The sequence below is a fragment of the Vanellus vanellus genome (assembly GCF_965231255.1).
Source record: "Vanellus vanellus genome assembly, chromosome: 5".
NCBI lineage: Eukaryota > Metazoa > Chordata > Aves > Charadriiformes > Charadriidae > Vanellus > Vanellus vanellus.
This window is the reverse complement of record NC_138910.1, coordinates 49,327,044-49,341,970: the sequence shown is the minus strand read 5'-3', so window position 1 is coordinate 49,341,970 and position 14,927 is coordinate 49,327,044. Positions and strand designations below refer to the sequence as shown.

The window sequence follows — 14,927 nt, the reverse complement described above, 5'->3', positions numbered from 1 at the left end:
AACTTTGTGTGAAATAACATTTGGGGTTAGAAGGAATGCCAAACGCTAAAGAAACAGGAGCTGTATTGGAGAAAGTGGTTGTGTTACAGCCTCATTGCGCACTGGAATATTGCTCTGGGAAACGATGGAGAGAAAATGGGCAGAAAGGGTCTTTGAGCTGTGAGCAAAGAAACTGTTTTGGTTGATTCCTCCTGTGTACAGGCTGCTTCATATAAATTAACAAATTATGTTGGAAGATACTGGCTGTCTCTTTAGGATTTTTTTCTTCCTAAATGAAATAATCTTCAAGCTACTTAATTTTGTCCAACTGTTAGTTTCCACATTTGTAGTTTGAGCTAGAAACCCTTTTTAGTTGTTTATAGTAACTGTATATGAATTTAGCTATTTGGGATTTTGCTTTTATTCAGTAGAGGTTCTTCTAAACGCCAATCTCATTTTTCAGATATGGAAACCTGGAGACCTCAAGCTGTGAAGAAGTTGAAAGCCAGAATTCCTCCGAATCCAAAACAGTACTCAGGACGTAAGTGTGCTTTTGCTCTGTACAGTGAGTCCCAGTCAGGATTCAGTGTTGGGGGAGGATGTGGGCAGCATAGCTGTTGTTTCCTTTGAAAATTCACAGCACTGTTTGCTTGCTTAAACAAGTTTGTGTGAAGGCCAAATATCAACTGTCTCATAACATATCCAATAATATAACCCAGAGATCTTTCTGTCAGGGAAATTGTCTCAGAATTAAACATGAGATGAACGCACTTAGGCCAACTTTTTGTTGATTAAACAAACAAGGAGTGTTTGTTTCCCCTGCCTTATCTATAGTAGTAAATGATTATTGCTTATGACTGATTTTATTGTGCATTCCGACTGTGTCTGCAGACCAAAGCTGAGGTTGTTTCAAGCAACATGTGTACGCCTGTATCTTTTCCATTAGTGCCCCTACGATTCACAGTGTTGCTTTTAGAGTGAAATTTAAATTCTGAAGTCATCCTAATTTGCAAGAAAAATATCAAAGCTGTTCTTAAATGCAGTTTAAAAGGGGGGGGAAAGTGGTTTTGTTATCCTCGTAGCATCACATGAAACTGCATTTTATCTTTAGACATTGGGTGTAAGATGTGCCTTAGGTCATCAGCATTTGTCCTTTGACATCTCTATGATCTGTGGTTTGCATGCATTGTGGCAGTAAAAAGTAGCTGCATTGTTCTATTTTGTTACAGTACGTGGTGATGCTTGATTCTTGTCAGCATTACCGAAGATTGTTTTTCTCCGAATTTATCTCAGCTTCCACTAGTTAAGAAAACCTTAATTTTTTTTTTATCAGGGCACTGGTTTCTTGAGATGTAATTGAAGAAGAAGCCTTTAGTTTCCTTTTGTTTTGAGGTTGAAGAAAAATGTTTAATTTTTCTATTATGAGATACACAGTCCACTCTGTATTGAGAAATACACTGCAGTATTTTCCTTCCTGAGATTCAGGCGGATTGTTTATTCAAATCACATTCTACTCTACAGTATTGGGCCTGCCCTTCCCACTGCTTACCTCCATAGTTTTCTAATGGCCTGTGTGATAGGATAGGCAGGTTTCAAGTCTGGCTTAAAATGGTTCAACTATCCCCAGTCCAGAAACGTCCCATTAATATACTGAACACCTTCCTGTCCTCCATCGTCTGAATGGAGTGGTTAGACAGTGGGGTTGCTTTACCTTTTGTCATCCATGCAGAAACTGTTTTGTTTAAACATCAGAGATAAATTGGTAAAAGCTCCTTGGCTGTGAGCTTTTCAATAGCTGTCTCTGAAAACACAATGAATTATGCTTGCTTGACTGCAGAAGAAATGTAGAGCTTAATTAATGTCTGTAAATGATACAGGATTCTCAAAGGCTTTAGTTAGAAACCAAATGTTATTGCTTGGTAATTTTTTTTTTTTTAGCAATTAGCAAGGACAGAAAGCTACAAGCTCTGATGGTATGGGCTGTTCCTTTTGCCCCATGAGATTCAGCATAGGAGCTCAATTCTCTGATTCTTTCCTGGCTGATGTAACAGAGAGCTATCAATGTTTTTCTCCCACTTTGCCATGAGAACTCATCAAAGAACAGCTGGTAGTTAAAACTTGATCACAAGAACCAAGAAGGCAGTATTATGCAGTGGGTAGAAGCAATAATAGGCAGCCAGCGGGTTCCCACACTTCCATCCAAAATGAGCTCTAGGTCTGTTCCAACTTTGGGCAAACCATTTGACCTTCTCCTATCTCAGTCAGTCCAGTCATAAAATATGAGCTAAACCAGCACTTTTCCTGCAAAATAGATTACCTTTCTCATCCCCAATAAAAATGTTTAATTTCACCAGTGCAAATCATGTTGGGATTGATACCTCAACTGCCTTCTTGTGGACCCAAAGGAGCTCCATTATGAGATGGAGAGAAAAGGGGTGAAAGTAATCTTGATGTTAGTGTCACTCAGGCTTTGGGCATCAACTTTTTGTTACACCTGGAGGTGAGCATGCGTGTTAAATAACATTTAGCACGAGTGTATTTTTTTTTTTTTATTGACTTGTTTTCCTACTGACATACATATAGTTTATCATATACCTCCCGCCTAGTTGCTTCGTGCTGCATCCATGCTGCCTTCCCTTTTGGCACATAATTGTCATGTAGTGCCTTTGCACAACCAGGGACTGACAAATGGATGGAGTCTGTGGTCCTGTTTCTGTGGTAGCACATCTTCTGATGAGTTTATCTGATGCAGTTTTCATTAATATAGTCTGAACAGCTGATTTTGATCCTTTGGCCCTTGTAAAATACCATTTATGTCTGAATTTGTTACCTGTTACCCAAATACCTATTTATAGAAAGCTCAACAATGAAGTTGTCAACAAACTAATTTGTCAGGTATACATGTTTTAACAGATCCTGTATAAATGTGAATTCATTTTCCTGCCTTAAAAATTTCCATTGCTCAGTTGCTCTGGCTACTTGTCTCTTAGATATAATTAATGGTATCTGGAAAAGAGGTTGGCTTTGTAGTCGTGTTGTGAAACACGAAGTTCTAGTAGTTCAGGTTTTCTCTTGTCTGGGATAATTCCAATATAATTGCATTTGCCCTCTTTTCTCATAGAACAGAAACATGATATAATTGTGCTCTTGGTTTTATATGACTTGGAGAAATAAGAGCAAGAAGGAGTAGAGCCATGTTATTTCTTGCCATTAACTCTGTATTTCTCAGAGGAAAAATATCTTGTGGGGAAGCCTGTGGTCTCTTGCCAGAGATATTCCACATCTGTCAGACTCCTGTTTTGACAGTTCAGATGCTTTAAAAATCCATTTGGGGCATTAGAAATGAGGATGCAATTTAAAGTATTTCCACTGGTTTGACACACACACACAAAAAAAATGCTACAGAAGTTAAAAACAACTGCAGGAGAAGAACTTATGGCTCTTTACATGTCTCATGGAGCTTTAAAGAAGAGAGTGTTTTTTGTAAAATCTTAGGTACATATGGGAGGAATGTTATGTTGAATGTGGTGTACTATAAGACAACAGGTTACTAACTTCTATGTTGAGATTCTCTGTGCTTTTTGTACTTGTAGTATAGAGTTGTGACATGATTTGAGAAGTAAAATGCCTGATGTACGTAATTTTTTTTTTTTTTTTTTTGTAATTCTAACATTCCACCTGGTGTTCATATATCTCGGAACCTGCAAGTCCTACACTAGGGCTTGAGCGCACTTATGGCGCAGCCTCGTTTGAGAGACTTGTGAGAGCTATAAACCTATCCTTGTGTTTCCAAATTCTGGATCTGAGCCAGCAGTTACTTCTCACACTTGTTGCAGTGACATATAGTTGTTACTGACCCAAGATCACTTCAGCTATGTTCGGAAACATGCCTTCTAAGGATCTGTTCTACCAAGGGGATTTTCTCCTTGTCACTTAAGCATCATTCCTGTCATTTTTGGGCCGTTGGAGTGGTCAAAGAATTTTTTTTTTTTTTTTTTTAACAGGGATCCAACTTAATTACGCCTAATACAAAATGTGGTTTGTTATTATTATTTCCCCTTTCTTTAAAATCGCATTCAGTAATACACAGTTTAAACAAAGGTACTGTAATTTTTTAACTTTAAAAATACAGAGACAGTTTGGAGCTCTGAACACCATCAAAAGTTTTGTGAACTTAAAAAAAAAAAAAAAAAAAGTACCATGCATGACTAAGCTACTAAGCTTTGGTTATGGTTTGTTTTTTTGGGGGTTTGTTTTTAGTATCAGGACCCACCTTAGCTTTTCATGTTCAGCAGCTTGCTTTCCACAGTTCGCACTACTTTCCGTCAGAAAGTTCATGATCACAAGTAACAGAAGAATAAAGTCCAGAAAAGGTCAGATATTCCAGTCAAATGTCTGAGTTAGATGGACTTCAGCCTGTGTTTCCAGAAATATGATGCCATACCTCTCTTAATTGTCTGATAAGAGAGTTGTAAGGAGTAACTTACTTGACTTTCTATCTCCTATAATCATTTCTTCTTGCTCTTCCTTGCATCATATAAACAAGATTGCCTGGTGCTGTTTCTCAGTTCTGCATGTTTTTGTGCCGAGGTGTGACAGAGCTGCCTCCTCATCTTAGTTAGGTCGTCATTGTCTTTGGTGTTCTGTGTTCACTACACGTTTTTTAGCTTAGGACTTCTGTTGACTTTCAAAAAAAAACCCAAAACCAAACCAAAACGGCATTGATATAACACACAAAGACATGACAATTCAGAATAAAAATGTACATACATTAAACACAAATAAAAATTATCAGCATGATGAGTAGCATTAAGAATTAGAGAGGTCCATATAATAGTACACATTACATGAACTGTAGACAATTTGTACTATAATTCAATTATGTTTTTGTTTTCAAGTGAGTTTGTATAGTTCAAATGTGTGGTTTGGTACACATAAACTGACAAAAAGCAAAAGAGGAAAGAAAGGAGAGCAAAAAGAAATAAAGTACTTTCTCTTGCTCATGTCTGATGTGAAGACTCTACCCACTTTATTAGCCAGGAGTCATGGAAAACTTAAATGAGATGGTCACGTCCAAGAGATCTCAAGCACCTTTGCATATTCTGGGAAGGGTATCAGCAAGCCAAGCAACTAATGTTGTCTGGAGACTTCAGTCCTCCTGAAACGGTTATGTGTATTGCCTATGAGATAGTTAGAAACAATGCTTTTGATGATATGACCTGATCACTGTGATCTCTATTCAAAGCAGAAGAATTCCTTGGTTAACTTTTAACTCACTGTTAAAAGGTTGAGGTTTCTACGCAGAATGATCTGTGAAATAACTTGTGCCCTATTTTCATCCCCCTACTGAAAGATGGTGTTAATTTTGGTCTCTGGGCAATCCACTGCTGGCAGACAACTATACCCAAACCACAGACTCCATGAATTTAAAGAGGTGAAGTGTTAAAGGAGCAGAACACTTCTTTCCTAGAAGATAGGCATTAAAGACCTGGCTGGAGCTGGTTGAGGACAGAGAAAGAACCATAAAGCCTTTGAAATATAAAATACCATGGCTGCTTATACCTTTTGAAAGTCAATAACTTCATTGGATACTGAGATGCCTTTGAGTAATATAAGGGTCCAAAACAGTGCTGAGGCCATGACAATGGGATGACTTGCTAGACTTGTGAGACCTGGAGAGCTCATGCAGCACATCACACTCCATGGAAAAAAAGTGTTGAGCTTGTTGCCATGAGTTTTAAAGATTTCTGTCAGTGAAGTTGCCAGAAGTAATTCATTACTGTTCAGCACAGAGAAGAATTTCCAGCCTGGTGGTCCACGCTTGCCTGCAATGTTTGTGTTCAGGGAAGACTAGTTTAATGTTAACTGAATCTAGTTACTTGAACACCTCACTCAAAAATATAGTAGTACGAACCTTAGATTGCCTGTGGGAGAGGTTTTGTTTGTTTTCTTTCCAGAGGTCTAATATTGGTACGCTTTCTTTAAAGATACCCTTTAGGCATGTTGGTAAATATAATGGGGAAAGGAAAAAGTGTGCTGTCTCCCCCTGTACGCAGAAATTCTCTGGCGTTTGTAGCTAGTGAGAGGCTCTACATCCAAGGCAAAGGTGATGAAAAGGAAATGCTGTGCCATAAACAGTGAGCAGTGTTCTGATCCATTCATTTACATCCCTCCTTCTAATGAAACCAAAGAAAGTTTAAGAGCTTTTATAAATGCTAGTCTTGGTTATATTTCTCAAGAACAGTAAAGAGAAAGTAGTAGAACTGGAAAACAGGTCTCCTGGTTGCACTACGATGTTTCAATGGGGATTTTAAGTGTCTTTTTTTTTTTTTTCCTGGCTGCATAGTATACTTGCATCCTCAGTGCTGTAAAAGGGAGGATTCTTACTGGGATTGGACCATCTGAATGAGAAGCAGAAACATTTTATATAGTACAAAAAGTAAAATAGCTTTAAGCCCTCAAACTCTCCTCTTCTACAGTCCCAAGCACTGCCATGGCTGAGTTCTGAGGCTTTTAGATCCTAAATGAGCTTGAATAACAGTAAAAGTCTTTTCAAGCCTCCTCTTGGAGTATAAGTTTGGCATTTCTATCTGCTACTGGCTTCTGTTTGCTGATTTGGACTAAATTGGTGGTGCTCTCCCTCAGATGAATGACAGGCCACAGAAATGAATCAAAATATTTGGGGCTTTTTTTGTTGTCTTGCATCTGCTTTATTATCAAAATGTGGAATTCATTTGTTATTAAAATTTGGAGTGTCGTGCAATTGAAAACCGCAGACAAAGCAACTCAAAGCTAAACTGAAATTTCCTTGTTTCATTCCACAGCAATTGGGTAAAACAATTCAAATAAAGAAAATTAAGGAACTATTCAGTTACCACATGGCATGTCTTGCATGTTTACCCATCCTCTGTATTAAAATAGCAAATACAAATACATTTGTAATGTAATACTGCAGCATTCAGAGTTTCTCATAGTGATAAACAAACATTGTCCCATGACTTCTTGTGCACTTAGACCTTCCCAAGAGAAAATTTGTCTTTTGTTTCCTACTGGAGTTAACAGTCCAGCTGGAAAACCGTGTGCACAGTTACAGTACTGCAGAAATAAAAATGGTCCCGAAACATTGTACTCCAGGAGAACAGACACCAAAGGAATGTGAGACAAATGGAAGAAAATTGGCTGGAAGTTTCTGATGCCTGAGAAATCCATGGTGGGAAGCAGTTAAGATGCATTTGGGAGAGCAACAATCAGCATTCATTCCAGTAAAGCCAATTAAGCTAAAATAACAGCAGAAACCAATGTGGTTACATGAGAAGCAGAGTCAAACATAGGGCAGTGTAAGCAATGGAAGAGTGGGAGAGTTATGAAAACAACCAGAACCAAGCAAAAAAGACTAATTAGAAGAGCAAAGAAAAATAATGATTGGCATCTCAATTAAAACGAAGAACAACTAGCAGAGCTATTCCCTTAGTGACTTTGCACGCATCCCAGCAAAAGTCCCCTGTATGCTATTTAACCAGTTCTTTCCAAATCAAGAGTAGATCATTTGCTGGAAGTCATCAACATGTTATTTATAAATGGACTGGCTGTGAGAAGCTACCCTTACATCAACCTTTGCTTGCGGTTTACAAACATTTTAACCTGATTCAAAGCTGAGATTTAGCTGCCTGTGTTGTTACTTAACAAGCAAAACTGAGACAATACAGCTGTCTTAATTCAGTCTGTGTGAGCAAGCCTGAAAGCTATTGCATGGACAGTGGAGGAGAGGGAATAGCCCTCTGTAAAGATTATTCCAGTCTTAAGTATGCATTTGGCAAATTACCGATAGTTTTGTGCATGTTCCTATCTAATTTCATAAGAAATCTGTCATTTAATCTCATTTTGCAACTGAGGTTCTCCTTATTCTCCTTTGTTGAGATTTGTTGTTGAGATTCCCTTCTATTCATTCTGTGGAAATAACTACGGTGGGAAAGAAAATGCTGGTTTTGCTTTTTTGGCAAGAAATAATCTCTTTAGTTCCTATGCAAACCTCTTCAGGACCAGTGTCATAGCTGTCTTCCCAGTTGAGAAAAGACTACGTGGAATTTCTGTGTAACCTATTGAATCACTTGTGGCTATGTGATATGAAGGTCTCATTTTCGACCTCCTCTGTGCCCTGCTAGCTCAGCTTAGCAGAGATATTGGACTTGGAGCTGCTGCAGCCTCATCACATTTTATGGTATCTTGTGGGCAAATGTGAGTGGATGAGTAGTTCTGTGTTCCCAGTTTGTAGATGACAGAATCGGATATGCTTCTACCTAACTGTAAGTAAGTTTTGGAGACTGAAACCTTCAGAGAATGGGATTCAAGCAAAGTTGGTATGGAAATCAGAAGACTTTGATAGGTGCGAAACTTGAAAGCATTGCTGAACAGAGCCCAGAGTTTATGGTTGGCAGGACAGGAGTTAAACATTAAAAAGTTTTTTCTTATAGGCAGGAAAGGAAAAATTTATAGCTCGTAATCAACCCATGAAAAATGTAGTCTGTGATGTTTCTTTCCTGTCTGAGATCTTAGAAGGCTCCCATTCCTATCTGTCTGTGGGTCTATCGAGTACAGGGAGTTTCTTCTCAAGGGCAGCAAATGTAAAGCTACTGCAAGATATGGGCAATTCTCCAGCCTGTTTTCAGAAAGCTTCCCTCCCTGACATGCTAATTAAACAGCCAGGCAATAGAAGGTCAGTAGAGCACAGTGTACCTTTTTTTCTCTTTTCTATTTCCCCTCTTGACTGAAATGAAATTTTTACTGGCAAAAATCAGTGTCTGTAATGGCTGTGAACTCTTCACCCTGCTCTGGGAGACTGGGTCTGTCTTAAGATCTGTTTATTCTTCAGCTTATGAAAGTGGCCATCAACCAAGCCTCTGGAAACTGAGCGTAGTATAGGGAGTATGTGAACAATATTAGTGCACAAACTTATCCTGTGGAGAGGCTTCCTCTTCCAAATCATTGCTGAACTGGTAAATGCTCATAAGAATACCCAACCTAGATTTTGGTGGTGGAGCCAGTAGGGATGACGGTGAGTTTGTGATGTGAGTGTGGAAAGGGGGGTACAGAGCATGAGAAAATACACTATTAGGGCATGGAGCAAGGTATAGTGTTCCCCTGCATGTGGTGAAAAGAAATAAAAATATAGTAGACGTAGGACAGTGTCATTTGTGACTGTAAGTGCTGCTATGATGCAGTGTTCTGGGTATGTGTGAGGCTACAGGAGATGATTAAAAATATGAGAAGATGGCAAGGTGGAGTGAGGGCTTGGGAGCATCACTGTGGGCATCTGTCCATTGTGATCTTTCTCATCCTTGCAATGTGGAGCTGGGCTGATGCTGTTGTCTTCACCGTGGCGGAGCACTGGCTGTCGTGTGACATGTGTGACACTGTCCTGACTGAAAAAAGTGGTCCTGCAACTCCAGATAGAAAGTTTGGCCACTGCTATCCTAAACCATGAAGACCTTACTTGTTGCATGTACAGTGAAAGCTTGTCTGAGCAGAGTTGTGGAAAGTCAGTCCAAAACAGTTTTCAAACATAAAGAGAGTCTTCCGAGCTGCACGATCTGTGTTTCATGTTTGAGATGAAACCTGAAACCCAGAATGTGTTTGTATGTACATTTTTGGTTGTAAATACTTTTTGTAGCTCCAAAAATTGTAATTCCGGAGTTTCTCCTGTCAGCAAGCCTAACCAAACAGTATTACTGACAACTTTCCAAATACTCTCACTAATTGAAAGTTTGAAGTTGCCACAATACCAGAGAAGGAAACTGAAGAAACAACAGACTAAAGGGGATAGGACTTGTAAAATGACGTCTGAATGGGATTAAAAGTTAATTGAGTTTTGAGAAAAAAAACAATATGATTAAAATGGGACAAGGAGAGTGGGGGAAGCTATCTTTACTCTTTTTTAACTATTGGTTTATTTTGAGTGCCACTGAGTAGCTGAGTTAATCAGATACTGCTGTGGTTTCCCTACTTGTGGAACAAATATGCCAGTATTTGTATGTGGCTCTGATCTAAGAGCTTTCTGGGTTGGCTTTTGGGTTCCTTGTCTACATGTGAAATCTGTGTTCATATTTGAACTCTTCTCATGATCTCATAAATTGAGGATAGCAATGTCCTCCTGGCAGGCTTGTCCCTTTCCATTGTGCAGCTATTAATACAATAGACCCAGAGCCACTATATCCATGTGTTTGAGGATTTGAACTTTAAAATCCAAGTGCCTGATTGTTATGAGTACAGAGCGCATGTTTTTTGAGCCAACAGATTGGTGTCTTTAACTTGGATACTCATGGTTAGAGGTTTTTACTGAGAGCATGGCCCTTCTCCTCTTCGTGGAATATCATTGGGAGTATGGGATAATGTTATTGCATTAGGGTCTTGTGAAACAGGGTTATCAGTATTGGTTATTGGTTATAGGTATCATGAAAGGTTTCTGTAGCTGTGAAAAATACGGTCATTGGAGGGCTAAGCTCTCACAGCTAACTGGACAGCACAGCCCTAAGCATTTGCAGAACTGAATAGGACCTACTGCAAACCAGGGCTGTTGTCACTTCATCATTGCAGCTGTTTTTCTGATGGCAGTGGAGCTTGTGAGATCTGCTTCCCTACAAAACTGTTTTTCTGCTCTCCTAAACATCTTCTCCTGCTTTGCATGACAGCAATACCTGTAACTCACCTCTCGTACCTGCTACAGCATTTGTGACTACTGGCTGGAAGAGATTTGAAATACTGGGATGGTTTCAGTGTTGCAGAGGAAATCTTCAAGACTTCCTTTTCATAGGAAGTTTAGATGTTTATTGTGCCTTTTATTCTGGCACAAGGGGCTTTTTCCCCTCTCATGCTATGTCCTACTCTGAACACCACAGTAGGTGATCATGACAGTAGCCACAGCCAGTGTGTCATGTTATGTGACCACACACAACAGTCCTTTTCCCTAATTTCTCTGTCAGGTCAGATAAGCAAAATTCTCCTTAGAAAGTTTTTTTTTATATGCTGTCTGTGGCTTCCCAGCCTGTAATGTGTGCTGTGGCCCGTGCTAATTGCTGCACCAAAATATACATGCTGGTGTAACAGCACATTGCTATGAAGAACCAAAGATCTCACAGTCTTTCCTGCAGCAGAAAAAATAAGTTGATGACTGTTTTTTATCCAGGCTTGGATTATCTTAAAACTTGAAGAAATTTGGTTATTTTTCCAGACTTCTTCCACTTTTTCCACACTTGGTTGAAATTTGTCAACACCGTTGTAAGTTATTTCTGGAAAACCATAGCATAAATTAAAAATCTTATTTCCTTACAAAAACAAGTTGAAATGATGAAAAATTCCTGTGAAGAGAGGATTTAAAGAAATTCCCATAAGCATACATTTGTGCAGTATCTAAGTACCAATCTCATAGGTGGGTGTGGATTAAAACCTACATAAACCAGGAAAAGTAGATAAACAGATCACTTCCCTCCATTTCAGGTGGGGTGGAAACCATGTTGATTCATCAGCTCTGGTTTCCCCTCAACACCCTCAGTCTGTAGAAGGATTGCCCATGGGCAGTTCTCTGCAGTTGATGTTCTTTTAGCTGCATGTGTCTAAGAAGGTCCGGGACAACTTCCCTGAACAAGATTCAACGCTCCTATAACTCTTGAAGCATCCTTTTCCTGCACTGCCAGCATGACTGAGATACCTTTTTGCATGGTATAATTTGACAGGCCCTCCTTGTCTTCGGGCTAAGGGCAAAATCAAGATTCTGCTGATATATTTTTTGTTACGCATTTCTTCCTAAGATTAGTAAGACCAGTTTGTCTTCTGGCTTCAGCTATCTTGGTCCTTCAAGCTTGATACTGGGTGCTGGCAGCATAGTGCTGCCCATGTTGCACGTGTCATGTTTAAGGTTTTATCTTCACAGATGAGGCAACCTCATTAACTGCGTGTGCTCATGGGGGTTAGGTTCAGGCTTAGATTGCTTTTTTTCAGAACCCAAGGTTTCATGAACGGGCAGTCTTTCTACTAAGACAGCAGATAATGAGTAATATGGTGTGGAGGAATATGCAGCTTCAGTTTGGTCCCCGGACTCAGCAGCAGCAATTGATGAAAGGAAAGGCAGCAAAGGAAGCGTTTGATTTAGCACTTCCACTGGGAAGCTGCTACCCTGAAGGAGCCATGAATACCTTGTTTCCTCCCTGCTATTTTCCCACAACATCCCAGGGAGCAGTAATGGAGCAAACATTGCAGCCTCACCAGGCCACAGCTTTTCCCACTGACACAAGAGGGAATAAGGAAATTATGTTCTTTTTGATTGTATGCATAATCTCTGGTAGTTATTCAAACATGGTCACAGAACAGCTAAGCAAAGATACTTCAACTGATTAAACAAAGCATAACTCCGAGGTAATTTGCAAGTCTTGCTTTGCTGGCTTGACAAACAGTACAGTACAGGGAAGTGGGATCATAATGAATAGCAGTCATAAAACCAAATAATTTTCTATCCGAGGTGCTGGCATGGGAGAGGGCTATTTCTGTTACTATTGCTTACAATGGATGCTGGAGCAGTGTGATGCTCAGCAGTAGCTGAGCACAAGTATAAATTGGGAGAGGAGTGGCTGGAGAGCAGCCCTGCAGAAAGGGATGTGGGGGTGCTGGCTGCCCTCAGGCTCAATGGGAGCCATCGGTGTGCCCTGGCAGCCAAGAGGGCAAATCACATCCTGGGGTGCAGCAAACACAGTGTGACCAGCTGGTCAAGAGAGGGGTTTATGCTGCTGTATTCAGCACTGGTGTGGCCTCACCTTGAGTACTGTGTGCAGTTCTCGGCCCCATCAATTAAGAAGAATGTGAAGGTCCTTGAATGCATCTAGAGGAGGGCAACAAAGCTTGTGACAGGGCTGTAAGGCATGTCTTGTGAGGAGTGGCTAAGGGCTTTGGGCTTGTCTAGTTTGGAGAAAAGGAGGCTGAGGGGTGACCTCATTGCTCTCTACAGCTTCCCGAGGAGGGGACATGGAGAGGGAGGTGCTGATCTGTTCTCCCTAGGATCCAGGGACAGGATGTGAGGGAACGGCTCAAAGCTGTGCCAGGGGAGGTTTAGACTGGATGTTAGGAAGCATTTCTTTACCCAGAGGGTGATCAAACACTGCAACAGGGTTCCTAGTGAGGTGGTGGATGCCCCAAGTCAGTGTTTGAGATGTTTGGACAATGCCCTTAAAATCATGCTTTAACTTTTGGTCAGCCTTGAATTGGTCAGGTAGTTGGACTAGGTGATCATTCTAGATCACTTCTAATTGAAATAGTCTATTCTATTTTATTATCTTAATTGCTTTATCTATCATTATTTGATTTCCTGAATTTAATAGAAGGATCTCAATATAGCTTAAATGGATGTGATTCTTTATTAGTTTGCATTTTGGGGCTATAACTGGATCCACTGGTAGGAGTGCAAACCAGGAGCAACTTCGCTGAAGTCCCTGGCAAAACCTTAGTGACATCTTACTAAGATTCCATGCATAAAAAGGACAAATTAAATTCCTTGCTCAAAAAGTTTTTGTACTGCCTTCACGTGGGGTATGGATGTCTCAGTGTTTTTATTGTTATATTACATACAGATACATAAGATTGCATCAATACAGGCTGTATACAACCAGTGCATTCTCTGTGTATTTGCTCTTAGTGCAATAGCATCAATCTTACGAGCCTGGCTTGATCAGTGCTCTGAGGATTTCAGAGAACCACCTGACTACCTATGTTTGCTGAAGTTGCTGGATTACCTGAAGAAGAATATACCTGGCTCTGATCCAGAGAAGAGGGCACAGAACCTCTTGGAGCAGTTCCAGAGTCAAGAAATGGAAAATGACGGTAAGTTACCTTTCCCTTCTGTCTTTATGGTACCAAGGGATTTATGTGCAGTACACTTCAACTCTTATGCTAATTCACAATACAGTGAGGCTCGCCAGTGACTTCCCCCCCTCCCAAGAAAAGCCCAAACCAACAAAAAGCAAAATACAGAACTGCAACAAAATATAGCTTAAGTCACAAGCCTTGTTGTCACAAAGCTTTTCTTCCTAGCTACCATCATGTCAAAGGAAGTGTCTGTGGCTGTTTTTTCCTATTTGAGTGGCTGGCTGCTGGTATCCAAGGACAGAGGAAAAACTTACGTTATTGGGGGTCACAATCTACTGAAACAATAGTGAACTGTAGTAACACAAATATGCTGTGTGCAGCGTCAAGACTGACACATACCCTTATGCCGGACAGAAAGCTTCCTGTGGCATAAGCTGAAAAGTCATAGGAGCTCACGTAGTGTGTGAATGAGAACTAGAATCAACTTCCAGCTTTGGCAGACAGGCAAGAGGGAATAATTCATGTAATAAAGGATAAAGGAAATGACACAAAAAAAAATCTCATCCCATAAAAATCATGTCTGCTGGATGTTCCAGCAATACAATGTCAATGTATAATACCGTGAAATGCCAAAATAACTCTGTCATTAACACATACATAAAAAGGAGTATGCACAGAGTCCAGGTGTTTTCCTTATTGAACACAGGTAAGTGAACAGGATTGCTAATATGTGCCTATTAATGTCCTTTCTTGGGTTTGGTTCCCACAGGTCAAGCAAAGAAAGCTCACGAGAGCTTTATTTGGGTTCATCTGTTGTTCAAAGTGAGCAAAAGTTCCCAGCAGCCCCATTCTGCATTTGTTTCCTCAAGTAGTACTTGAAAAGGTTCTTTTCTGAGTTATAGATGGGTCAATCTGAATGATAACATTTTCCCAATTGTTGCAGAATAGAGGTTGTTAGCTCGAATAAAATGAGAGGAAGAGAACGCAATTAATCTGTGGGGTCTGAAGAGAAGACTTTTAATGTTGTCACTTACTTTAGTAGAGCTCCATCTTTGTTCATTTCAGAGATTTCTTTCAAAACTCTTACTGTGTTGTCTGCAATC

At 40.0% G+C, this 14,927-nt stretch overlaps 1 protein-coding gene across 2 annotated transcripts in view; it reads left to right on the top strand.

Annotated features, from left to right (window-relative positions):
* Window positions 1–14,927, top strand: part of RGL1 (ral guanine nucleotide dissociation stimulator like 1) — a 78,230-nt gene that overhangs the window by 40,357 nt on the left and 22,946 nt on the right. For both annotated transcript variants that reach the window (XM_082483757.1, XM_082483756.1), the window contains exons 4-5: window positions 443–520; window positions 13,655–13,839. In XM_082483757.1, coding sequence (XP_082339883.1) covers window positions 443–520; window positions 13,655–13,839 — 263 coding nt within the window. The remainder of the gene's footprint in view (window positions 1–442; window positions 521–13,654; window positions 13,840–14,927) is intronic.